Source organism: Sus scrofa, chromosome 5 (assembly GCF_000003025.6).
Source record: "Sus scrofa isolate TJ Tabasco breed Duroc chromosome 5, Sscrofa11.1, whole genome shotgun sequence".
NCBI lineage: Eukaryota > Metazoa > Chordata > Mammalia > Artiodactyla > Suidae > Sus > Sus scrofa.
The window spans coordinates 29,482,243-29,509,465 of record NC_010447.5 but is presented as its reverse complement, the minus strand read 5'-3'; the positions used below and the strand labels follow the sequence as shown (position 1 = coordinate 29,509,465).

The window sequence follows — 27,223 nt, the reverse complement described above, 5'->3', positions numbered from 1 at the left end:
ATAAAATTTAAGGAGCAAGCTGTGTGGATATCTTGGGGAGAGCACCCTAGAAGAAGGCATAGTTAGTGTTAGTGCCAAGCTCTTCAGGATGGGAAGGTACCTGACATGTTAAGGAAACAGCAAGAAATCTAGTGTGTCTGGATGAAAGTGGGTGGGGAGACTTGGTTATGAGTATCCAGCCATAGGGGAAGCACTGCCATATCACTTGGGATGTTATTCTCTGTGAATTGAAGCTTATTCATTCAATACAGACACCAAGATGGGATTTCATTTTCTTTTATAAAAGCATTTTATTTTGAAAAATTTCAAATATATACAAATAAAGACATAATAAGAAAATGGACACCCCTCACCCCAATTCAAGAATTATAAACTCATGGTCAGTCTTATTTCATCTATACTCCCCACCTTCTTCCCCTCCCATAGTATTTTTTATAAGATTTTTATTTTTTCTATTGATTTACAATGTTCTATCAATTTCCTGCTGTACAGTATTCCTGCTGTACAGTAAAGTGACCCAGTCATACATATATATACATTCTTTTTCTCACATTATCCCCCATAATATTCCATCACAAGTGACTAGGTATATTTCCTTGTGCTCCCATAGTATTTTGAAACAATCTCAGGTATTGTATCATTTCATCCACAAATATTTTAGCATGTGTCTGTTAAGGTAACTTAAAAAAACCCTCAAAATTATTAAAAATAATTCTCCAATATAAACAAATATCCAGATAGTGTTTAAATTTCCAGCTCTCTCTTATAAGCATCATACATTTTTAAAGGTTTAGGGTTTTTTTAAGATTTTTATTTTTTTCCATTATAGTTGATTTACAGTGTTCTGTCAATTTCTGTTATACAGCAAAGCAACCCAGTCATACACACACACATATATATATATACATACATATATATATATATATATATATATATATATATTCTTTTTCTCACATTATCCTCATCATGTTCCATCACAAGTGACTAGATGAGGATCCAAAAATAAAGTCTGGAGTTCCTATCATGGCGCAGCAGAAATGAATCTGACTAGGAACCATGAGGTTGCAGGTTTGGTCCCTGGCCTTCCTCAGTGGCCAGCGTTGCCATGAGCTATGATTAGACCCCCAAGCCTGGGAACCTCCACATGCTATGGGTGCAGCCCTAAAAAGCAAAACAAACAAACCCCCAGAAACTCAAAAATAAGGTCCACACATTGTGATTGGTTGATAAGTCTTTTAGGTCTTTTAACCCATACTTCTCTATTACTCCCCTTTTTAAAATTATTATTTATCAAAATTTTGTTGAGACTGGATTTTGGTCTATAGGGTTTCTCATAGCCTACATGTTGCTGATGACTTCTTTGTAGTATGGTGTTACTTGTTTTTCTATCCTCTGAATTTCCTATAAATTAATAGTTTGATAAAACATTTCTAACTTGTTTTAAAGCTAAAGAAATAAGGTAATTACAATTTTGTCCCTATGTAGGATAATCTAAACTCATATCTGCAATAAGTAGAAAAGTAAAAGTTTTTAAGACTATTTTTACAGCCACTGCTCTCCTTTGAATTCTTCTCCCTATAACCACAACATCTGGCCAATGTCCTTTAGGACCGTGAAATCCCTCTTGATCACACTCCTCTAACCCAAAACACCCACAAATCCCCAGATCCTACTGTCATCTTCTTTTTTTTTTCTTTTTAGGGCCAACCCCCAGCATATGAAGGTTCCCAGGCTAGGGGTCGAATTGGAGCTACAGCTGCCAGCCTATGCCACAGCCACAGCAATGCAGGATCTGAGCTGCGTCTATGACCTACACCACAGCTCATGGCAACACCAGATCCTCAACCCACTGAGCAATGCCAGGGATCAAACCTGTAACCTCATGGTTACTAGTTAGATTCATTTCCACAGTGCCACAATGGGAACTCCTAGAAACTTCTCCTGCATACCCCATCAATAAGGGACTTGCTTATTGATCCTACTCTTTGTTGAATGCTTACTATGTGAGAACATTAGCTGTCTACTTTATACATGTTACTTATTTTAATCCTTGCAACAGTGCTGTGAAGTAGGTGCTAGCCTCCTTTTGGTTCCTCATTCAGGCTTGCCAAAATCCTGTCAGAGCTTATGCACCTAATCTTTCTTCTGCTGAAAATGCTACCCCCTCTTTCACCTGTTTAACTTTCACTCATTCAGCAGACCTCAGGCAAGCCTTTGTTGACCTCCAAACTAAGTCAAATTACCTATTCCCAAAACACTACATACTTCTCCTCTGGAGCACTTTATCATAATTATTTGTCTTTTGTCTTTTTGTTGTTGCTATTTCTTGGGCCGCTCCTGCGGCATATTGAGGTTCCCAGGCTAGGGGTCCAATCGGAGCTGTAGCCACTGGGCTACGCCAGAGCCACAGCAACGCGGGATCCGAGCCGAGTCTGCAACCTACACCACAGCTCACGGCAATGCCGGATCGTTAACCCACTGAGCAAGGGCAGGGACCGAACCCGCAACCTCATGGTTCCTAGTCGGATTCGTTAACCACTGCGCCACGACGGGAACTCCCTATCATAATTATTTGATTAAGGATCATCTCCCTTCTAGTCTACAAGCTCTATAAGGACAAATACTAGATCTGTTTTTACTCATCCTTGGCAGTGTAGGCATACACAGTGTCTAGTGCCTGACACACTCAATGCATCTGTGTTAAATGAATAAAAGGCTGAGACTGCCCAAGGCCAGCTAGTAAGTAGTGGAATTACAATTTGAGCCAAGTTGGTCTGATTGTAGCCCAAATTCATCCCAGCCTCTGGGTGGTGTTATTTGGACTTTGAGCTGCCTCTGTGGAGAGCCAGCTCAGGCCAGCTTAGCTTGCTTGTGTGGTCTTATTATCATCTGCTTCCTGCTGACTTGTGATTGGAATCCCAATGTCTGCCTTTCTCAATCAAGGTGTCGTAAGTATACTTGTGCTTCTGTTTCATTTAGTCCGAAATGTCATGACTAAAAATGGTAAGACACAGTACATTTTTTTTTTTAAGAATAGGACTAATTTGACTTAAACTTGTATCCATTTTTTTTTTTTTTTGGCTGCACCCACAGCATGTAAGAATTCCCAGGCCAGGGATCAAACCTGAGCCACAACAGTGACAATGCCAAATCCTTAACAACTAGGCCACCAGGAACTCCTTGTATCCATTTTTTATTTTTGAGCTACAAAAAGTATGTTAGTCACTTGGGATTAAAATAAGAATAGACAAAGTCCTTTCCTTAGAGGAGAGTGAGAAGACAAGGAAATAGATTGTAGCATAAGTACAATAGTAAAGATAAGGAATAGTACAGGAAAGAAGCATGTGGAGTGGTAAAGTTCTAACAAGGAGGTGACATTTCACCTGAGTCTGGAGAGGTGAGTCAAAGTTGGCTTGGTGGGAGTTCCCATCGTGGCTCACTAGTTAATGAATCCAACTCACCTCTCCAGACATGGCTCGGATCCCAAGTTGCTGTGGCTCTGGCATAGGCCAGCGACTGCAGCTCTGATTGGACCCCTAGCCTGGAAACCTCCATGTGCTACAGGTGCAGCCCTAGAAAAGACAAAAAAATTTTTGCTTGGTGGAAAAGGGCAGAGTGTAGATATTCCAAGTGTGGAGTAGGGAGCAGAGCTTATAAGAGAGCATGGAAGTGTAGTGGGCACAAAGTTTGCTATGGCTGGATCAAAGACTTGTGAGGGAAGACATGCAACAAGAGGCTGGTGGGGAGAGACAGATGTAAAGCTAAATTCCTCCTTGTCAGTAGAAATCAACAAGGGTTTTAAGTGGGAGTGGTGATATAGTCCAGCTGGTATTTAGAAGGAAAAATTGGATGATAACGTAGATTGGAGGGGATACATCTGGAGGTCATTAACAAATAGGGAGATAGGTCAGGGGACAATTACAGGCACATGAGTGAGAAATAACTGAATTTAGGTATTAACAATGGAAACAAAAAGAAAGGGATGTATTTGAGAAATCACTGAGAGTTTATGGAGGTGGTTGTTGAAAGAATAGAAAGAATGCCATGTGTATATCTTGGATAATTGGTTAAATAGTGCTTTTTATCTAAAGAAATATGTGAACAAGTTCATTAGGAAGATGAGTTTTGTTCAAACATGTTGAGTCCAAGGGGAGACGTCTGTTAGACAGCAGTCAGTATGAATCTAGGCTCAGAAGAAGAATGAAAACTGGAGATAAAAATTTGAAGATCATGGAAATGTAGGTGTAAATTGAAGTCATGGAAACAGATAAGATACCCCAAGAAGAGAGCCGAAGCAAGAAGAGCAGACAAGAAGTTGTATCCTGGAAACATCATCCTTGAAAGCAGTGGTTCTTAACTATTTTTAAGTCATGGATGCCTTTAAGAATGTGATAAAAACTAGGGTCTACTCTCCCAAGAAAATAGTCATGTATATATTTGACTATAGTCATACACACACACACACAAAAAAATTTAGATTCTCTAATGGTGTATGGGCCAATGTTCCAAAGTCTTTGTAAGGTGCAGTTATAGAAAGGGAAGCATGTGAAAATCATAGAGAAAGATCCATCAAAGAAGAAGGAAAACTCAGATTATTGCTATATATAGGTAAAATAGAGGAAGAGAAAAAGAAGTTGATTATAATAAATTTAAGAGGATACAGGAGAGATAAAGATAGCAAAGTGTTTGGTGGATTTAACAGTTTGGAGGTCATCAGTGACCTTTTAGGAAAACACTTCTTGAGTTAATTTTTTAAGAAGTTTTATTGACGTGTAGTTGATATGCAATGTTGTGATAATTTCTTCTGTACAGCAAAGTGATTCAGTTATACATATACACACATCCATTCCTTTTCAGATTCTTTTCCCATATAGATTATCAAAGAATATTGGGTAGAGTTCCCTGTGCTATACAGCAAGTCTCCATTCACCAACCATTCATATTCTGCAGTGTGCATATGTCAACCCCAGACCCCCAGTCCATCCCTCCCCCAAGTCTGTCCCCTTTGGTAACCATAAGTTTGTTTTCAAAGTCTGTGAATCTGTTTCTCTTCTACAAATAAGTTCATTTGTATCCTTTTTTAATATTCCACATGTATGTGATGTAATATATTTGTCTTTTCACTGTTTGAATAAACTGACTTACTCTGATAATCTCTAGGCCCATCCATCCCATCCATGTTGCTGCAAATGAAAATAATTGTGTTTGTTTATTTGTTTGGTTTTTTTTTTTTGGCTGAGTGGATGCCTTGGGTAGTATAGTCACTTTCACAGTATTAATTCTTCCATTCCAAGAAGATGGTGTATCTTTCATCTGTTTGTGCCATCTTTGATTTCTTTGATTAGTGTCTTACAGGTTTCAGAGTACAGATCTTTTGTCTCTCTAGATAGGTTTGTTCCTAGGTATTTTATTCATTTTGATGCAGTGGTGAATTGGATTGTTTCCCTAATTTCTCTTTCTGACCTTTCATTGTTAGTACATAGAAATGCAGTAGATTTCATATATTAGTTTTGTATCCTACAACTTTATCAAATTTATTAATGAGCTCTAAAGTTTCCTGGTAGTATCTTTAGGATTTTCTGTGTATGGTATCATGTCATCTGCAAACAATGACAATTTTACTTCTTCATTTCCAATTTGGATTTCTTTTATTTCTTCTAGTATTGCTATGGCTAGGACATCCAAACTGTGTTGAAAAAAGCGGAAAGAGTGGACATCTTTGTCTTGCTTCTGATCTTAGTGGGAAATATTTCAGCTTTTCACCATTGAGAATGATGTTAGCTGTGGATTTGTCATATATGGTCTTATTATGTTGAGGTAGCTTCCTTCTATGCCCACTTTCTGGAGGTTTGTTATCAGAAGTTGGTGTTGGATTTTGTCAAAAGCTTTTTCTGCATCTATTGAGATGATCATATGGTTTTTATTCTTAAATTTGTTAGTGTGGTGTATCATATTGATGGACCGGCAGATATTGAAAAATCCTTGCATCCCTGAGATAAATCCCATTTGATTAGGGTGTATGATCCTTTTAATGTATTGTTGATTTTGGTTTGCTCTTATTTTATTGAGGATTTTTGGATCTATATTCATCAGTGATATTAGCCTGTAATTTTCTTATTTTGTGGTATTTTTGTCTGGTTTGGGTATCATGGTGATCGTGGCCTCATAGAGTGAGTTTGAGAGTGTTCCCAGTTCTTTGGAATAGTTTCAGAAGGATAGGTGTTAACTCTCTCTAAATGTCCGATAGAATTCGCCTGTGAAGCCATCTGGTCTTGTACTTCTGTTTGTTGGAAGTTTTTAAATCACAGTTTCAATTTCAGTAATTGTGATTGGTCCATTCATCTTTTCTATTTCTTCCTGGTTCAGTCTTAGAAGGTTGTAACTTACTAAGAATTGTTCCATTTCTTCTAGATTTTCCATTTTATTGGCATATAGTTGCTTGTAGTAGTCTCTTATGATCCTTTGTATTTCTGTGATGTCAATTGTAATGTCTTCTTTTCATTCCTAATTTTATTGATTTGAGCCCTCTCCCTTTTTTTCTTGATGAATCTGGCTAAGGGTTTATCAATTTTGTTGATCTTTTCAAAGACTCAGCTTTTGGTTTCATTGATTTTTTTTTTTTTTTTTGTCTTTTTTGCTATTTCTTGGGCCGCTCCCGCGGCATATGGAGGTTCCCAGGCTAGGGGTCGAATCGGAGCTGGAGCCACCAGCCTACACCAGAGCCACAGAAACTCGGGATCCGAGCCGTGTCTGCAACCTACACCACAGCTCACGGCAACGCCGGATCGTTAACCCACTGAGCAAGGGCAGGGACTGAACCCGCAACCTCATGGTTCCTAGTCGGATTCATTAACCACTGCGCCACGACAGGAACTCCTTATTGATCTTTTTTATTATTTTTTCATTCCTATTTCATTTATTTCTGTTAGCTTTATTATTTCTCTCCTAACTACTTTGGGTTTTGGTTGTTCTTCTTTGGTGGCTTTAGGTGTAAGATTAGGGTTGTTTCTTTGAGATTTTTCTTGTTTCCTGAGGTAGACTGATACTGCTATAAATTTACCTCTTAGAACAGATTTTCCTGAATCCCATAGGTTTTGGATCATTATGTCTTCATTGTCATTTGTCTCTAGATGTTTTTTGATTTGCTCTTTGATTTCTTCAGTGATCTATAGGTTGTTTAGAAGCATATGATTTATTCTCCATGTGTTTATTTACTTTTGCAGTTTTTTCTTTGTTGTTTTCTTTTCTTTTTTTTTTTTTTTGGTCTTTTGTCTTTTTTTGTTGTTGTTGTTGTTATTGTTGCTATTTCTTGGGCCGCTCCCGTGGCATATGGAGGTTCCCAGGCTAGGGGTTGAATCGGAGCTGTAGCCACCGGCCTACGCCAGAGCCACAGCAACGCGGGATCCGAGCCGCGTCTGCAACCTACACCACAGCTCACGGCAACGCCGGATCGTTAACCCACTGAGCGAGGGCAGGGACCGAACCCGCAACCTCATGGTTCCCAGTCGGATTCGTTAACCACTGCGCCATGATGGGAACTCCTCTTTGTTGTTTTCTAGTCTTACTGCTTTGTGGTCAGAAAAGATGCTCGATATGGTTTCAGTTTCCTTAAGTTCACCAAGGCTCGATTTGTGACCCAGAAAGTGATGTGTGCTAGAGAATGTCCCATGTGTGCTTGAGAAGAATGTGTGTTATGCTGCTTTTGGATGGAATGTTCTGAGAATATCTATTAAGTCCATCTGGTCTAATGCATCATTTAAGTCCTGTGATTCCTTGTTGATTTTCTGTGTAGATGATCTCTCCATTGCTGTAAGTGGGGTGTTCAAGTCTCCCACTATTATTGTGTTATTGTCAACTTCTCCTTTTATGTTAAGAGATGCCATATATATTTAGGTGGTCCTGTTTGGGTGCATATATGTTTACAAATGTTATGTCTTCTTGAATTGATCCTTTGATCATTGTGTGATGCCCTTTTTGTCTCTTCTGACCATCTTCATTTTAAAGTCTCCTTTGTCTGATATAAGTATTGTTACTCCAGCTTTCTTTTGCGGTCCATTCACATGGAATATTTTCTTCCATCTTCCATTCTTTTCAGTCTGTGTGTGTCCCTAGAACTAAAGTGTGTCTCTTGTAAACAGCATATATATGGGTATTATTTTTGTATCCATTCAGTCAGCTATATGTCTTTTGGTTGGTGTATTTAGTCCATTTATTAAAGTAATTATTATGTGTTTTTACTGCCATTTTGTTAATTGTTTTGAAACCCAAAATAATTTATTTATTAATCTTTCTTCCCTTTTTTCTTCTCTTCTCTTGTGGTTTGATGACTATCTTTAGTGTTGTGTTTCTGTTCCTTTTCCTTATTTGTGTGTGTATCTATTGTAGATTTTTGTTCTGTGGTTACCATAAGGTTTTTGTTTTTTGTTTTATCTTTTTTTAGAGCTGCACCCATAGCATATGGGGGTTCCCAAGCTAGGGGTACAATCAGAGCTATAGCCACCAGTTTACACCAGAGTCACAGCAATGCTGGATCCAAGCCAAGTCTGTGACCTACACCATAGTTAATGGCAACGCCAGATCTTTAACCTACTGAGCAAGGCCAGGGATTAAACCTGCATCCTCATGGATGCTAGTCAGGTTTGTTAACCACTGAGCCAGGACAGGAACTCCTTTTGGATAATCGTTTAGTATTTGTTTTGATGGTGTGAATTCTCTTAGCTTTTGCTTGTCTACAAAGCTTTTGATTTTTCCTTCAAATATGAATGAGAGTCTTGCTGGGCTCTTGTTTGTAGGTTTTTTCCTTTCATTACTTTAAGTACCTTATGCATTTCCATCTGACCTGCAGAGTTCCTGAAGAAAAATCGGCTGATAACCTTATTGGGGTTTCCTTGTATGTTATTTGTTGCTTTTCCCTAGCTGCTTTCAATATTTTCTCTTTGTCTTTAATTTTGGTCAGTTCGTTTAATATGTTTTGGGGTGTTCTTCCTTGGGTTTATTTTATATGGTACTCATTGTGCTTCCTGGACTTCAGTGAGTAATTCCTTTCCCATGTTAGGGACGATTTTGGCTATTATCTCTTCAAATATTTTCTCTGGCCTTTTTTTCCTCTCTCTCTTCTCCTTCTGGCACCCCTATAATTTGAATGTTCATGTGTTTATTGTTGTCCCAGGGTTCTCTTACTCTGTACTCATTTCTTTTCATTCATTTTTTATTCTGTTCTGTGTCAATGATTTCCACCCATATGTCTTCCATCTTGCTTATTTTTTCTCCTGGTTCCTGTTCTGCTATTGATTCCTTCTAGTTTTCTTTTCATTTTAGTTATTCTATTTTTTAATCTCTGTGTGTTTGCTTTTTAAATCCTCTATTTCTTTTTTAAACTGTTCTTGTAATTTCTTAATCTTTGCCTCTGGTTTTTTACAAGATCTTAGATCATCTTTACCATCATTACTCTAAAGCCTTTTTTTCATGTAGGCTGCTTATCTCTACTTCACTTAGTTGTTTTTCTGGGGTTTTGTCTTGTTTCTTCATCTGGCTCATATTTCTTTCCCATTTCATTTTGTATAGCTTTCCATCTTTGTGGTCTCATTTTTTACAGGTCACAGGGTTGTAGCTGCCCTGCTGCTGGTGTGTGCCTATTACAGAGTGAAGTGAGATATAGGGGGCTGTGGCAGCCTTTCTAATGGAAGGGACGGTGCCTGCCCATTGGTGGCTGGAGCTGATTCTTTTCACTCTAATAGGCAGTGCCATGTGGCTGAGTGTGATTAGAGGTAGCTCTGTGCCTTGGCAGACTTTAGGCAGTTTGTCTGCCAATGGGTATGGCTGTGTGCCCACTTTGTTTTTTGGCCTTGGATCTTTTCAGTGCTGGTGCCAGAATACTGTTGGGTGGGGCCAGATTTTTACAAAATGGCAGCCTCCAGGAGAGCTCATGCCCATGAATATGTCCTGGGACCTCCCCTTGCACTGTTTTTCCCCCACAGTGAGACACAGCTGACCCTGCCTTCCCGGGAGATCCTCAGTGACTCTCAGGTTCATCAAGTTCCTGCTTTGCCCTAGGACCCAGTGCACATAAAACCTTGCATGCACCCTTCCAAGGGTAGAGAATCTGTTTCCCCCAGTGCTATGGAGCTCCTCCACTCAAGCCCCGCTGGCTTTCAATGACAAATGCTCAAGGTGTTCCTCTTCCCTAAGCCAGACCCTGGGCTGGGGAACCCGACATGGGGTTCAGAAATCTCACTTCTGTGGGAGAACCTCTGTGGTGTAGTTATTTTCCAGTTTGTGGGTTGTCATCTGGCAGGTATGGGATTGCTTATATCATGAAAGCACCCCTCCTTCGTTTGGGGGTGTAGGGTATGTCTTTTGGTAGCTCCCAGTCTACTTTGTTGATGGGTGTTCAGCAGTTAGTTGTAATTTTGGTATTTTTGTGAGAGGAGGTGAGCTTGAATCCTTTTATTCCACCTTGTCATTTCCCAAGTCTGAGTTCAAGATTCTAGGAAAACATTTTTTTTTGTCTTTTTGCCTTTTTCTAGGGCCGCTCCCATGGCATATGGAGGTTCCCAGGCTAGAGGTCTAATCGGAGGTGTAGCCACTGGCCTACGCCACAGCCACAGCAACGCAGGATCTGAGCCGAGTCTGCGACCCACATCACAGCTCATGGCAACGCTGAATCCTTTAACCCACTGAGCAAGTCCAGGGATCACCCTCAACCTCATGGTTCCTAGTCGGATTCGTTGACCACTGTACCATGACGGGAACTCCTAGGAAAACATTTTAATAGTAGTGGTGGCAAATGGTGTGGTGAAGTGAGCTGAATATGAACGTGCAAGAAATCCAATGCCATGAATATAGCCTCCTCTGGAAGCGTTGTGATGACAAGGTTGGGTTTTTAACCTTTCATCACACTAATAAAGATGTGAGAAGGTGGCATTATTGATGGACCCAGTCTCAGAGGATATGAGAAGGAAGCAGGATTGATTGTGGATATGGTCTGTTTGTAGGTGGAAAGAGGAAAGTTTAGAGAATTCCAATCCAACAATCTCTGTTTTGATTCTGTATGAGATGTTGTCATCAGTTAAGTGAAGATGACAGAAATGGGGTCGAGGATTTCGGGAAATCTGTGGATTTGTGTGTAGGAGAAATACTAAGGATGTTTAAAAGAATTGCTGAGGGATCCTTGGGGTCAGTTTTTGGCCACAGAGATTTAGCCAGTTGTCAGATTATGGATTTTCAGCATTAGTATTCTCTTGGAAAGTGCTTCAGTTCTGATTCTTTTTCTTAAAGCGGAATGACTGGTATGAGTAACAATTTTATATGTTTTTCTTTCTTTTTTATTTTTATGGATATACCTGTGGTATATGAAAGTTCTTAGGCTAGGGGTTGAAATGGAACTGCAGCTGTTGCTTCTGCCACAGCAATGCTGAATCCAAGCTACATCTGTGATCTACCCCATAGCTTGTGGCAATGCTAGAACCTTAACACACTGAGTCAGGACTCGAACCTGCATGCTCGTGGACACTATGTCAGGTTCTTAACCCACTGAGCCACAATGGGAACTCCCGAGTAACAATTTTAAGGCAGTAAATATCTAGAGGATTTTAGGAGATTAAAAAGGCTGATGTACTATATGTTCTAGGCAGTGGATTTTTTTTTTGAGTTATAAAAAAAATTTATAATGGTTACCATTATTTGAATTTTTTGCTGTTTCCCTACATTTTGGACTTTGAAAATCTGTGAAGTTACAAACATTTTCTTCTGTTTGGCTCTTAGGAACAGAACAACTGGCCGTTGGAGGATATCTTGTCACATATATTTGACAAGTTACATGAAATTGCAATTATATGAACAAAGAAGTCAAATTAAGGCATATCTCATGACCTTTACCAAAGTAGTTTAATGCATTCTTTTCAAGACATAAAGGGGGAAAATAGGTTTTTTTTTTTTTCTGGTTTTTATCAAAGAAGTTAATACTGTCCATATGGATTCAATGAAAAATACATTAAAGAATTTCAGAAAATTACCTGAAGCTGAAACTAAGAAAAATATGACCTAATGTTAAATATTTTGAAAGCCATCACTGAGAATATCTCCTGACATTTCTAAGTCTTAAAAATTTCAAACACTTACTTTTTATCAATAGAATGAAATAGATATGGACCTCTAGAGATTACTATACATTATGAAAAACTCTTAAAGAAATGGAACATTAACTTTGTCTCTTTTCAGCTACTTATACATACTATTCAAATTTATTGGTACATTATATTTATTTTTTTTTTTTAGGGCTGCACATGCGGCGTATGGAAGTTCTCAGGCTAAGGGTCGAATCAGAGCTATGGCTGCTGGCCTATCCGCAGCCATAGCAACACGGGATCCAAGCCACATCTGGGACCTATAGCACAGCTCACGTCAATGCCAAATCCTTGACCCACTGAGCACGGCCAGGGATCGAACTGCATCCTAATGGATACTAGTTGGGTTTGTTTCTGCTACACCACAGCAGGAACTCCTATTGGTACGTTTTATACATGTCATTCCCCCTCAAAAATGTGATGTGCTGAAATCTACCACCACGTGAACTGTGTGAAGGGGGAGAATAAGGAGGTGAGGTACTGATGAAGAAAAAATGTACTGCATGAAATGTAAGGGTGATTGCTCAGTTTTTAAATTATTATCAAAGAAATAGCTCTTAGCACATTTTCTGTTCATCTCCCCCCATAAATAAATACCCAATGACGGCTTCTGAAGCTTTAAGAAATATTCAAATATAAATCTTGAGATGTGAAGGAAAAAAAAATAGAAAAAGTGTTCCCTTTTCTTTGTCAGAACTGAAATCTCCCTCTCCCATCTCCTCTAGAACACCTACATTTACACCACTGTTTATTAGCTCTTCCATAGTCTGCAGAATGATTCTGTCTTAGTGTCTAGGAGAAAGTATAGCGGTGCTCCCAAGTTCTTCCCCACTGTTTCCTTCCCATACCTCCTGAATATAGACCATCCTAGTCCCCAGAGTGCCAGCTGCACCACGTATAATGGCATTTTCTTTTCTTTTTTAAATTTTATTTAAGTATAGTTGATTTACAGTGTCGGGTTAATTTCTGCTATATAGCAAAGTGACCTTTTTCATATTCTTTTTCCACTATGGTTTATCACAGGATATTGAATATAGCTCCCTGTGCAATAAATACAGTAGGACCTTGTTGTTTATCCATCCTCTGTATAATAGCTTGCATCTGCTAACCTCAAACTCCCAATGTAATGATGTTTTCTTTGCTCAGGTCCTCATCTTACCCTCACTCAGTGTTGCCCAATACTGTCCTTCTTAGTGCCCAGTTTTTAGGTTGGCACTGACCCATAACCTCCAAATATTTGAACTAGGGCAGGCTTACTGTGAGGAAGAGGCACTTGTCCCAGAAGCCTTGAGGAATAAAGAGGAATGAAGCTTTCGGAAGTCCTAATGCCTCTTTCCATGGAAAATTTTGCCAGTCTGTTGCATATGTCCTGAACGGGGACCATGTTTTGCTTAGGGCCTACATGGTCTTTATACCAATACCCCTTTTTTTTCAGTCTTCAAAAGAACCAATAAATAAATAACAACACCCTTTCCATTCTCCAATGCTTTGCTTCCCTACATATTAAAATTAAAAAAAAAAAAACCTAGGTTTTTGGTTTTCCCTAATACAAAATAGCTATATAGCTCTATATAGGAAAGATAACTTTCCTATCTTTAGAAATCTTAAAAGAGAGTGACTAGCCAGTGATTTGTCAGATAACTGGGTCTGTTTTTGGTTTGCATGAGCAATGATGGTTCCAAACCTCAGGAGGAAAAAAATGGAAAATGTCTTAGATATTTCAGATTCATGTGAAGCCAAACTCTGTGATCTCCTGCCAGTTTTAGCTTACAAAACTCTCATGGTCCTGGGTGTGTTTACTTGGACTTTAACTTTTACTATTACCATTATATTCCAATAACTTCACTCACTCAACCCAGCCCATTGACGGTGTTCTAGTCTGGTGTGTAAAAAAACAATTACGAGAACAGAACTTGGTGGATTGAAGTTCTCTCCTTAAGTAATATTAATTTCAATGTCAGTTTAATCCAAGGCCAGCTACATAATTAACTAGTCTGCATGAGAAGGTGCCTTTTCTTTTTGTTTTTGAAATAAGTTTCTCTTAGAGCCATTTTCAAAAGAAAGCGGGAAAAAAAATCCATTGTTGATATTTCAGTGAAATTGCAATTGCATACTGTAATTTAAAGAACGCAACATTTATGTGAATTTATACAATTTTATAAAATTTATAAACTTTTAAAAGTATATAATTACATGCCATTGTAATTAAATACATGTTACTTACAAGAGAGACGCAAGTAAAAAATATGAACCAGAAGAACATTGGACAAAGTTATGTTTCAGAACTGGACTCTGTTTACACTATTTGCTTATATTCTTTCTGGGAGCCTGATTGCCAAGGTTTTGTCTCCACACAAGCCTAAAACAGTTACAAACTATGTCCAGATTGGCTGGATATCAAGTGTCAACACTTGTTTGATTGCTCCTTTTTTCCCCCAAAAAGTGTTCTCTATTGTCTATGTATGCTGCTGTGACTGGCCACACAGCAAAGTAAAAGAGAATCTTTTGACCCATGAAAGTAATTTAGCAGTTGCCAAAACAGAGAAGCTGTTACCTATCAGTAGAATTAGAGGCTAGTGCCCTTCACCACAACAGTGTGTTCTGGAATGCGCTGTAATTCTGCGTTTGGATGCTTTTATTCAGCAAATTCATTTATTCAGCAAATACTTTTTAAAATACCTTGCTGTGTACAAGGATGAGTGAATTTCCAATAGATGGTCGGAAAAAAAATATAATCCTGTCTTTAACATGAAGAATCCAAAACATGTATGAAAATACATGATATACACATGTAAAAAGTTTCATAGAAATATAGCAATACATGTTAAGGGCCAGGCTGGTTTAAGTCTTATCATGGGTCAGTCTTAATGGGTTTAAGTTCTATGGGTCAGTATCAATGAAAACACTGGAATATATGTGTGGCTCTGATAAGTTCAGAGTGGGCCCATTGTGCTCCATCAGTGTATCCTTGTTGGAGAGTAGTAAGAAATAAAAGAAATGTAGAACCAAATTGTGGAGGACATTTAGACAGGCTAAAGGCCTTATCCTGGAGATAAGAAAAGCCAGGAAAGGATTGTGATATAGCAAAAGTGATACTAATTTAAAAGACACACACACTCCAGTGTTCATAGCAGCACTACTTATAATAGCCAAGACATGGAAGCAACTCAAGTGCCCAGTAGTTGATTAGATTAAGAAGGTGTGGTTTATACATACAATGGAAGATTACTCAGCCATAAAAAAGAGTGAAATACTTCCATTTGTAGCAATGTGAAGGGACCTAGGGAATATTATGCTCAGTGAAATAAGTCAGACAAAAATACTATGTGATATCACTTTTATGTGTAATCTAAGAAATAATACAAATACATGTACATACAAAATAGAAACATACAGATATAGAAAACAAACTTGTGGTTACCAAAGGGAAGAAGAAAGAGAAGAGAGGCAAGTTAGGGGTGTAGGATTAAGAAATACAAACTGCTATAAGTAAAATAGATAGGCAAAAAGGTTATACTGTGTATTGCACAAGGAATTATGCTCATCTTACAATAACCTATAATGGAATATAATCAGCAGAAATAGTGCATCATTGGGTTGTATACCTGAAACCAACACAATATTGTAAATCAACTATATGTCAAAAATGAAGTGATGTTTTAATTAGATATTTTGGTGTATGGCAGGTATTTTAAAGAGGCAGGCAAGAAGAATATTTCAGAAATGTTACAATAATACCACCTTGAGGAAATAAAGGCTGGGTTAGGGTAGAAGCAGTGGGAATGTAAAGGAAGAGGCAGAATCAAAAGAGATTATGAATAGAGAAAGGATCAGGCTAGAGTCTGGCTATTGGAAAATGAGGTAGAGGCAAAAAACAACTCTGAGATTTGGTACCTTTGTTATTGGAAAATCAATAATATTGATGACAGATACAAAGAAATCAGGTGGTGGAGCTGCGTTGAGAAGATAATGAAGCTCCATGCACACAAGCACGGCCACGAGGCGATGGGAATGTTGCACACTGATTGTTCACAAGGAAGTAGTTCAGTCTGTGAAAGTGCAGGAGTTTATGACAGAATATGGAGAGTGAAGAGCTGAGGCTTGAGTCTTAATGATTTTTCTTAGATGGTGAGCTGAGAGACTTTTAACAAGAACATTCAGGAAAATCAAAACATGGGAGAAGAATCAGCAGACAGTCACGGAATCCAAGGATAACGAGTTTTGAGTTTGAAGGATGAAATTTTGCAGAGAGGTGACAAGAAGAATGCCAAGAAAGAATGTGAGATCTGGCAATTTTCAGTCTAGACATTCAGGCGTCAGATTATTTTAAGCATTGGGCATGCTTATTCGTTTTGTTTGGGACTTCAACATTGAACTATTTTCCTTTCTTGCTTATTTTAGCAAGATTTCTTCTTGCCTTCCACGTACCACGTAGGAGCTATTTTATATGCCTTTAGTAATTCTCAGACTCAGGGCCTGGCTAATCTGGACAGGCTTGTATGCTGTCATAATAGTAGGTTGTTGTGAGAATTAAATGAACAGTGACTAGGGTCTAGTAAACACACAACAAAAATTATTTATAACATTTCAACCTTTATGGCAACATGTTCTGTATTTTTAAATCACCTGAAATTTTCTTTGGGAAAAACATGATACCTTTATTGTTTTAGTGTTTTCCCATGAACACTTAGGTCCACATCATAATACGTGAAGTTTAAAGGGGTTTGAGAGCCATGGTTTTATGAAGAATCTTTGATTCTTAACTCAGAGGTTCCCGCAATTATTGTGCTTATTAGATTAAGTGTACACCATAAACCCAGAACTTCAAAGGTGGAAAAGAAAGGCTGGATTCTCTCCATTCCTTCCGATGGTTAATGCAATGCTCTCCTTCCTTTCTCCCTGTCTCCCCAGTGCCAGAGTGAAGGCCTTAGGAGTTGTCCCATGTTGCTGTTGAAATGATGTCTTGATCTCTTTTGGAAGGAACAACCCTAATATTCAGCCAAGTCGCTTGGAAGCAAGTTAAATGTCCTCCAGCACTCCTTTCTTGATAATATTTGAGTGTCTTTTATACTTCACTATGAAAGGAAAATTTACTGCATGGCAAACCAGGCCAACAAGATTTCTCAGCAACTTTACTTTAGGAGTGACTTCTTCTTCTGAATAGACCCATTCTTTGTTTGAATACAAGGCAGTCTTTTCATGTGTTTCCCAAGTAAGCACCCTAGTTACCTCTACCTGAGTTTCCACTAGTGTCATTTAATGAAACTAAATGTACTTTTTCCTATTAGAGGTTTTATGTGCTCCAATATGCCACCTCCCTATTACAGTTCATGCTCTGAGTTCCTTTTATCTCAGTAATAAATCTACAATTTGTAAAACTTGTTCCCAAACTTGAGAGCTAGCTCTCTGTTCTCTTTGGCATAGAATTTAGGTTTTATTTGCCCCCGAATAAATTTTTCCAGGGGAAACGTTTGGGACTTAGAATATTTATTATAACTAGAGTAAAGACAGAGAAGTCCTGCCTAGAAGTGACAATATGACATTAATACATCTGTAGGTTATTTCATCAGCCATTTTCTGTGACTCTGGGGGAAATATTTAAGTTAAATGAGGAATATATTTCATCTCTACCTCATGGTGATGATAGTTTATTTGTAAAAATATTTATATGATATTGCTGGTTTTGGTAGATTGCTTTATAATGACAAAGTGAAACTTTGAAAGAAGTCAGTGTCAAGATCAGACAAAGAGTCAGTCAGTTTCTAAGTGGTTTTCAGGTTGGTGTTTTTTAAGATGGCAATGGGCATGGACAAACTCCTTTTAAAAATATATATATACCAGGTACCAAGAAAATTATATATTTTAGAGATTAGAGCGTCATTATTACCTCTAAAAAGAAAGCCAAACAAATAAAATGGTTTTCTCTGGCAACTGCCTTTTGCTGATGAGATCCAAGGAAGAAACAGTTTTGTCCAATTTTTGCCTGGAGATACGGTTTTAGAATTGTAGTAGAAGAGTCATGATGTTTACTGATTCTCCACAAAATCAAAGGGACTTCCTAAAACCTCTAGTGTGAAATTTGTTATTGGTAAGACCATAGTATTGGCCAGCCAGAGACGTTTATTAAACCTAGCTGCATCCTGTTGAGCAGTTATGCCAATGCTGGTTATAAACTCTCTGCTACTAACTGTAATGGGTTCATGCTTCTCAACCTACTTTAGGTGACCATCCTCAAAAGCAGCAACAGGAGACCTAAAGGTTCTCTCAAGTTATGTTTCTGGACTCCAAGTGAAATTGTTTCAGTTCCACATTCGGTGAACATCATCAAACGCTTTTGAAAGAGACATTCAGAAGCTTAAATACTGCGTGGTGTTCTTTTGAAGCACACTTTCTCAGAGACTTGCAAGAGAGTTAAATAAATTGTTACATGAACACAGCCACAGTAAATAGCAGCGCAAGAAGAATATTTCATCTATGATCAGAGTGCCAATGATTATCATCAGCCACACAGAACTGAAAGCAGGATATATGATTAATGCCTGTTATTAAATACATGTGTTTATTTCACTATAAAAGACATGGCACCACATTTAGAAAATTGGGAAAAGAGAGAAAAGGAAAAAACATCAGTTACCATCAATCCTACATAGTCATTTTTTTAATCCTAATGTCTAGTCTTTCATCCTTTTTTTTAAGGAAAAAATGATTTTTACAACTCACTGAAATTATATTAGTTCTTACAAATGCAGTTAAAATATATCACCCATGTAAACATAGATTTAATTTATAATGTGATAACATTCAAAGATATGATTATGGAGCAGCAAATAAGAACATGTGGTATTTGAAGCAGTATAGCTACTGAAATGTTTTATTTTCAACATGTTTGCAATCTCTTCACTCAGTTCTTTTCCATCATTAAATGTACTAAGAATACAGATATTTCGAGTAAGTCTCAGCATATGGTATGCATTACACAGTGGTTGTATTATTGTTGCTAATTGTTATTACTGACCTTGGTAATATAAATAACCAAAAGTGGAGTTCCAGTCGTGGCTCAGTGGTTAACAAATCTGACTAGGAACCATGAGGTTGTGGGTTCGATCCCTGGCCTTGCTCAGTGGGCTGAGGATCTGGCGTTGCTGTGAGCTGTGGTGTAGGCCAGCGGCTACAGCTCTGATTAGATCCCTAGCCTGGGAACCTCCATATGCCACAGGTGCGGCCCTAAAAGTGCAAAAGACAAAAAAAAAAAAACCCGAAAAACAAAAAACAAAAGTTATTAATTATAAGGGCATACAGTACTAAATTCTTTCATAATGCCAACTGAAGTATGTTTTAGAACAGAAAGTGAAATGACAGATATTATCTAGAAAAGTATACAGGAAAGTACAGCTGGTCGAAGTCATTTAAAACCCTGGATTCATGAAATGCCATCTAAGAAGTAACCCATTTTTGGAGTTCCCTGGTGGCCTAGTGGTTAAGGACTTAGCATTGTCACTGCTGTGGCTTGGGTCACTGCTATGGCTCGGGTTCCAGAGCTCCTGCATGCTGCAGAATGGAGGAAAAAAAGTAGCCCACTTTTAAAAGTCATTTTTCCTGAAAGGACGTAAGTAATATTCTCTTTTTCAAAGGAACTTATTTAAAATAATTTTTTTTTGTCTTTTTAGGGCCACATGGCATATGGAGGTTCCCAGGCTAGGGGTCGAATTGGAGCTGTAGCTGCCAGCCTATACCACAGTCACAGCAACACCAGATCCAAGCCATGTCTGTGAGCTACACACAGCTCACGGCAACACCCCATCCTTAACCCACTGAGCAAGGCCAGGGATTGAACCTGCATCCTCTTGGATGCTAGATAGATTGTTTCCACTGAGCCACAAAGGGAACTCCTCAAAGGAATTTATTACAACTGAATGACTTTTCCTGATGACACTCCTTTCATCGCATTTCTTGCAATCCTCTGCCTTCCCTTAGGGTGGGAATGAACTGTCTTAGGACCCTTTATCCTCAGGGCCCTCGTACTGAATGAATTTAGTAAAATTAATTCATGACTCTCTTATCCACCTAGGGAACCCTTCCTAGTGGTTTTTTGGAGCCACTGCCTCAATTCAAAGAAGCAGTTGCAGTGGGAATTTGGCCAATGAAGGTGCTCCTTTTGACTTAGTGAAACCAGGAAGTGCTTTTCAACTGCTATACATGTAGACAGTGTCCATATAGCTGCTGAGATCACCCTTTTGCATTATCATCTTCATGTTACAGTCCCTGATGCCTAACATATTGAAATTGTAACTTACAGCAGAAAGTTTTATGAGTGTCTGCATATATCCCTTATATCTTCCATGTTAGAAAATAAATTTTATACTGCATATGAGGCTACATTCTTTCGTAAACCTCTTTCTAATCCATGTTTTAGTTAATTAACCCATCCGAATTCTGGATATCTCTACAGATAACCACAAAACCCCTCAATCTAATTTGGTACCTGTGCTATTCGTTGATTGATCTTTATTCCTAAGCAAGAACACCTTGTTTCCATTATAAACCCTTTTATAATAACCCAGCTGAGAATCAGTTAAGCATCAAAGCTCTACAGTGAGATTATACATCACTGCTTTCTGTATTTCATGGCCGTTCAAGTAGCATGAAGCATTTTCTTAATTAGACTTGGAAAATGAACATGTTTACCATATAAAGTTTTATGGTTTGTTGTCATATTATAGTGGTTTTTACACATTTAGGCTTTTCTCTCCAAAATTAAATTGAGCTGTTAAATATAAACCTTCCAAAGGGATTGATACTGAAAAATAAATTTTAACAGCAAGATCATTAAATTTTGGACTTCGATGTCTTTTTCATTATCACTTATTGCTTCTTTGCAATTTTGGTCCAAAAGACTCTCTTTGGATTTGGAAAGAATTAAAGAATGACTCAAGAAGCTGAGATGGATTTTCTAAGGGCTACCTGAAGACTGCCTTGACTTCACTGTTTCCTTAAGGGCATTTTTCTCAATCCTTTTAAGCTATAAGGGTACCTTGTGAGTATTTTAGATATGTGTTATTAATGTTTTGAAAGAATGACTTCTCTCCAAGCAGAGTCTAATTCTAGAGTTCTAAAACGCAGAAGAGAGAATTATGCCTACATGGTATTTTAGGTGTCATGTGCTCCAAGATTCCTATGGTGAAAATGTTGGTTTTCCATCAGAGGGATGATGAATTGAGAAGTGCCTTTCTGCTCCCTGTGGTTTCCATGGTACTGATTGTCATGCCTTTTGTTGTAGGCCGAATACTTCTATGAATTCCTGTCCTTGCGCTCCCTGGATAAAGGCATCATGGCAGACCCAACTGTCAATGTCCCTCTGCTGGGAACCGTGCCTCACAAGGCATCAGGTGGGTGGTCTTTGCCTTAGAAAAAAGTTTGCACTTAAAAATTATATAATGATGGGAAGACTATTTTAACCCACCATCAGAGGGATGACAGAATGTTGTCCTGAAAAGGTCTGTTGATTTTAGGGCAGACCAGTTGTTATGTCCCTATTTCCTTTGAGCAAAAGATTAGCATGGGATGAAGAAATGGAGGTTTTAGAGTTTCCTAAAAACTCAGTTCCTCAATGATTTCATATTGAAAAAGAAAGTGGAGATATACTGGGCCAGTAGTAGGCATAAAGTACGGGAGTGCATATAAATGTGGCAAAGATGCAAAGTGAGTGATTGAGGGCAGATGGGATAAGTCAAGAAAAACTTCTCCCGAAGGAACATTGTATTAAATAGGAATTTGAAGTAGCAAAGAGATAAGAAAAAGTGGGAGAAAGGGATTCAGTCTTTCAGATCTCATCATCCTTCTCTGCTAGGAAAATAATAGTATGCAGTTATTTGTTTAAAACTTTTCCACTTAACAAAACACCAATTCATGTATTATCTAGTGTGCATTCTGGGAGGGAGTCAAGGCCTGAATTATAGCTCCATTTTACAAATTAGAAAATTGAGGCTCGTGAGGTTCACTGACTTTCCCAAAATCACGTAATAGTAATAAGTAGGGGAGCTTAGACCAGAGCCCAGATTTTAGGACTTTTAGGAATATATAGATACCACCTAAAAAAAAAAAAAAAAAAGGATTTCCCTTCGTGGCTCAGTGGTTAACGAACCCGACTAGGATCCATGAGGATGTGGGTTCGATCCCTGTCCTCACTCTGTAGGTTAAGGATCTGGCATTGCCGTGAGCTGTGGTGTAGGTCACAGACTCAGCTCAGATCTCGAGTTGCTGTGACTGAGGTGTAGGCCTACAGCTCCAATTCAACCCCTAGCCTGGGAACCCCCATATGCTGTGGGTGTGGCCCTAAAAAGCAAAAAAAAAAAAAAAAAAAAATTTAAACATTTTCTCGTGTCATTATAGATTTTTCCAAAAGTTCTAAATGCCCTTAAAATATTCTATTTTATGAACATACCATAATTTATTTACTCATTGCCTTATTGGGTGTCACTTCGATTGTTCTTAAGGTTTGCATACTAGAAATATCACAATAAACATCCTTTTTAAAGTAATAGATGGTCAGTGGCCCTGTTTGTCTTAGCACAGCTGCCAACAAGGGCCCAGAACAAAACAGACATTCAGAAAATACTTGTTGGATTAATGTGTGTAGCAACATCTTGAAGTTCATCTCATTATTTCGTTAAAATAGATTCTTAGAAGAAAAATTATTATGTCAAAGGATATGAACTATGAACTTTTTAAAAGGCTCTTAGAAAAGATTGCCAAGAATACCAAATTACTTTCCTCAAAGGTTGTACCCATTTGTACCCTGGAGAGTGCCTGACTTAGAGTAACCTCATCAACATGGGTTATTAATCATGTTAGCCGCTTTGCTGACTTAAAAAGTGAAAAGTGGTTTCTCAGTGTTCTTTCAAATTGATTTTTAAAATTCCTATTGAGGTGGGAGATATTTTCTTATATCTATTAGTCAATGTAAAATGTCTATGTACTGTACTCATTTTTATATTGAAATAGTGTGGTTCTGTTTACAAAGCTCACTACATCTTATTTACTCTTGATTGCAGTTTTTTTCAATCTATATGCATTTACTTTTTTTCTTTTTTAATGACTGCACTCATGGCATATGGAAGCTCCTAGGCCAGGGATCGAATCTGAGCCATAGCTATGACCTACACTACAGCTACAGCAACACTGGATCCTTTAACCCACTGTGCTAGGCCAGGGATTAAATTCACACCTCCACAGCAACATGAGCCACTGCAGTTGGATTCTTAAATCACTGCACCACAGTGGGAACTCATATGTTTACTTTTTTAAGGGGGGGGTGTACAGAGGCTTTAAAATTCTATATGGTCAAAACTACTTTTTCCTTTGTGATTATTTTTTCCTATTATGTTTATACTTTTATATTAATCCTATTCCAGAGAACAGAGATCATTTACACATGCTTCTAATATTTTATAAAACTTTATTTTGGCAATAGTGTGAGGTAGGGCTCTAACCTGAATTATTTTTCTGACTCATCAACTTTTCCAGTTTAAGACATTGGATTGATTCAAAATGCTCTTTATTTTACAGTAAGTTCTTTTATACAGAGAGTTGGTTTTAAAGCCTGCTTTTTGTTCTAATATTATAATAGTTGTAGTTCTGTAATATTTTAAAATAATTGACAGCTCAATCCTTTCTCCTTTAAAAAAAGAAAATTAGACATTCTTTTAGAGGAAGGTTATAATAATTTTGTCAGATGTCAAATGAATATCTCATTAGGAGCTAATTTAACTTGATAAAATAATCAGGAAATCACCTTTACAAAGTCCATTTTCAGGTCGTGGTTATCTGTTACTTCCAATGGCTCTATATTACTGCATCCCAGCATGGTAAGAGTTGAGGTCTAAATAGGCACACAGTTTTTCTAACTTCCTGGCATGGGTACCCCACGGGCATAGACAAGAAGAGTGTGAATCTGAGTTTCTCTTGGGTCATTCCAGTGCAATAGGTATGACTAGGAGCCTTCCTAGAGGCTTTGCTTCCAGCCTAGATGGTTTAGGTTCTAGGAAGCTCTTAGGAAAGGAAAAGGCCTTGGGTTCTGGAGATTCACTCACCTGAAATTTGTGGCCCCAAGGATATGTGTCCGATTCCAGACACATGGACATCCCAGTTGCACTCAGATGGTAATGCTAGTGCTATTGCATACTGTTACAGGAAAGGTTTTAGAATAGGGCCACCAAGTTCTTGGAATAGGCCATTGCTCAGTCTCTTGTCATGGCATTTGGTATTCCTTTTTGGTCAAAGATAATTGTCTTTCTTTCTTTTTCTTTTTCTTTTTGGCTTTTTAGGGCTGCACCCATGGCAAGTGGAGGTTTCCTGGCTAGGGGTCAAATCAGAGCTGAAGCTGTCGGTCTACACCGCATCCATAGCAACAGAGGATCTGAGCCACACCTGCGACCTACACCACAGTTCATGGCAACGCCAGATCCTTAACCCACTGAGCAAGGCCAGGGATCGAACCCGCACCCTCATAGATACTAGTTGAGTTTGTTAACTGCTGAGCCATGATGGGAACTCCTCAAAGATAATTTCTCTAAAAATTTCTTAATGATATTTTTTGCTCTTTAAGCAGCTCTCAGGAATAAGATAAATACATAACATGTTTCTCAATTTCCATTTTGAAATTGTTTTTTTTTTTTGTTTTGGTCTTTCTGCTATTTCTTGGTCTTGGGCCGCTCCCGCGGCATATGGAGATTCCCAGGCTAGGGGTCCAATCGGAGCTGTAGCCACCGGCCTACACCAGAGCCACAGCAACGCGGGATCCGAGCCGCGTCTGCAACCTACACCACAGCTCACGGCAACGCCGGATCGTTAACCCACTGAGCAAGGGCAGGGATCGAACCCGCAACCTCGTGGTTCCTAGTCGGATTCGTTAACCACTGCGCCATGACGGGAACTCCTCAATTTCCATTTTGTATCTTTGAATTTTTCCTTTTTTTCTGCTTATTAATGAAACTCATTGTAGTCCATTAAAATGCATTAATTTGGAAGTTCTATGGTGCATCAGTTAAGGATCTGGCTTTGCTACTGCTGTGGTGCAAGTCGCAGCAGCACAGGTTCAATCCCTGGCCTGGGAACTTCTACATGCTGCAGGTGTGGCCAAAAAAAATGCATTAATTAATGACACAGTTATACCTGCTCAGCTTACAATAAATCCTGCATCTCTGGCTTTCTTAATAGAATGGTTGTAGCCTACATCTTTCCAGCTTTATCAGTCTTTTTGTGTCTAGTTAAAAAAAAAAAAAGATTACTGAAATTCTCCTTCTTAGGATATTAAAACAGTAAGGTTTTGAATATATGATGTGAGAATATCTTGATAGGGCATGTTTAGAGAAAACATCTTTTGCCGATAATTTAGAATCTTTATAAATAATAAAATGTAAGGAAAACATGGATGATGCTGTGGATGAGGTGACACTAAAAAGAACAAGCCATCTGGGATGAAGTGACTTGTGTACATACACATACTTCGTGTAATAACCCTATACCCTCCCCCGCCCCATACGCACATAGGTTTTTAGAGGCAGATGTAGGATTTGTTTGCAGAAATGCAGGTGCAAGAAATTTATGGGAATTTTAGCCCATTGCAGGGCAGTTACTCATTAGCCTCATTAGGCTCAGTCCTCTCAGCATGAGCAGTGAGGGTACCTTGAATTATTAAAAAGTAACCAAATCAGTGTGTCTTGCTTCTAAGCATCCAGGTAGCATTCCTTACTCTGCTGGTCTATGTAAAACATCCAAGCTGCCAAACCATTCTTTTATCCTACAGACGCTCATATACCTAAACATTGCATGAGAAAGAAAACTCTTGATCTTGAACAGTAACAAAGTGCCTGCCTTCTGGCATCTGAAGAGAACAAAAACAGGAAATACAAACTGCAGGGTGGTTCAGTAAAATTCCTGAGCTGGGTAACGAAAAACAGTTTCCATCCACCTCGGGCTTTGCCTCTTAGGATGCTCTGTCTCCGTCCTCCCATGAAACCACCAGAGCCAGGGTTGTTTCTCAACCAAGACCGTCAGGAATCAGATGTGCAGAAATTGTCAGATAGGTGCTGATGCTGGAAGGACCATCTTCTTGGTGACCCCCATCCTTAGCAGAAAGTTGAAGCCCGGGCTAGGTGCTCAGTGTTTGCTGAGCGAAAAAGTGGCTGTCAGCATAGTGTGGGGGCACTGATGACGGCTGGCTGATTGATATCCGTGGAGCAGCGTATAATCCTGTGGGGTTGAGAATGAGCTCTGGCCTGCCTTTCTCATCTCTTCCTTTGCTGCGAGGCAGTGGCTCGCGTGATGGAGGCTGAGGCTGTGTGAGCACTGTGCCCGTCTCAGTGAGAAAGAGGTATTTAATCAGAATAAGTTTGTTATTTGCTTCTCTAGAAGGGCGAGTTGATGTGCAATCAGTGGCACATCAGTGTGGTTTGAAAGCCGTGCGAGTTATGTTCAATCTGCTTTAGCTTTTCGGAGTTGTTTAATTTACCAGGGTCTCATTGGTATAACCTAGACTGCACTGGAATCCACAACATCTGGCCTAATTTCCACCGAGCTTTTGGTAAAAGTGGCTCTCGACCCATATGCTCATTGTTGCAAAAGCACAAGGTAACTTTGACATTTCTTTCATTCCTTGGAAGTCATGAGTCTGTGCTCTTTCTGCCTTTGAAGTCTGTTTTTTTGTACGCCTGTGTTTTTCAGAGTGTATGTTGTTTGTGCTTTACTCTCTCTCCCACTGTCTAAGGTGAATTTCTTTCTCTTACTGTGTAGGTGTGCAAGTGTGCACATATATGCACAAGTGTGTGTCCGTGTGTATATGTAAATGGATGTGTCCCCCATAAGGTATACATATCTGTGACTGTTGGTGCCCAGTTTGTGACAGACAATGTACTGGATGCTGAGATTACAAAAACACAGAAGGTATGGTCCTTACTTTTGAAAATCTCATCCTCAGCCAAGGATGCAGAATTGTAATTAAATGATTAGATTATATTGTAGTCATATAGAGAGGTGTCTGTGAAATATATGTGAAATGATTTAGGCAGGGGGTGTTTGGGAAGGCAGCTGAGAGCAAGTGC

General features: G+C 38.7%; 1 protein-coding gene across 1 annotated transcript in view; it reads left to right on the top strand.

Annotated features, from left to right (window-relative positions):
* The window catches only part of WIF1 (WNT inhibitory factor 1), a 93,472-nt gene that overhangs the window by 34,448 nt on the left and 31,801 nt on the right, over positions 1–27,223 (top strand). The window contains exon 3 of the mRNA NM_001315718.1: positions 21,403–21,511. Within this exon, the coding sequence (NP_001302647.1) occupies positions 21,403–21,511 (109 nt within the window). The remainder of the gene's footprint in view (positions 1–21,402; positions 21,512–27,223) is intronic.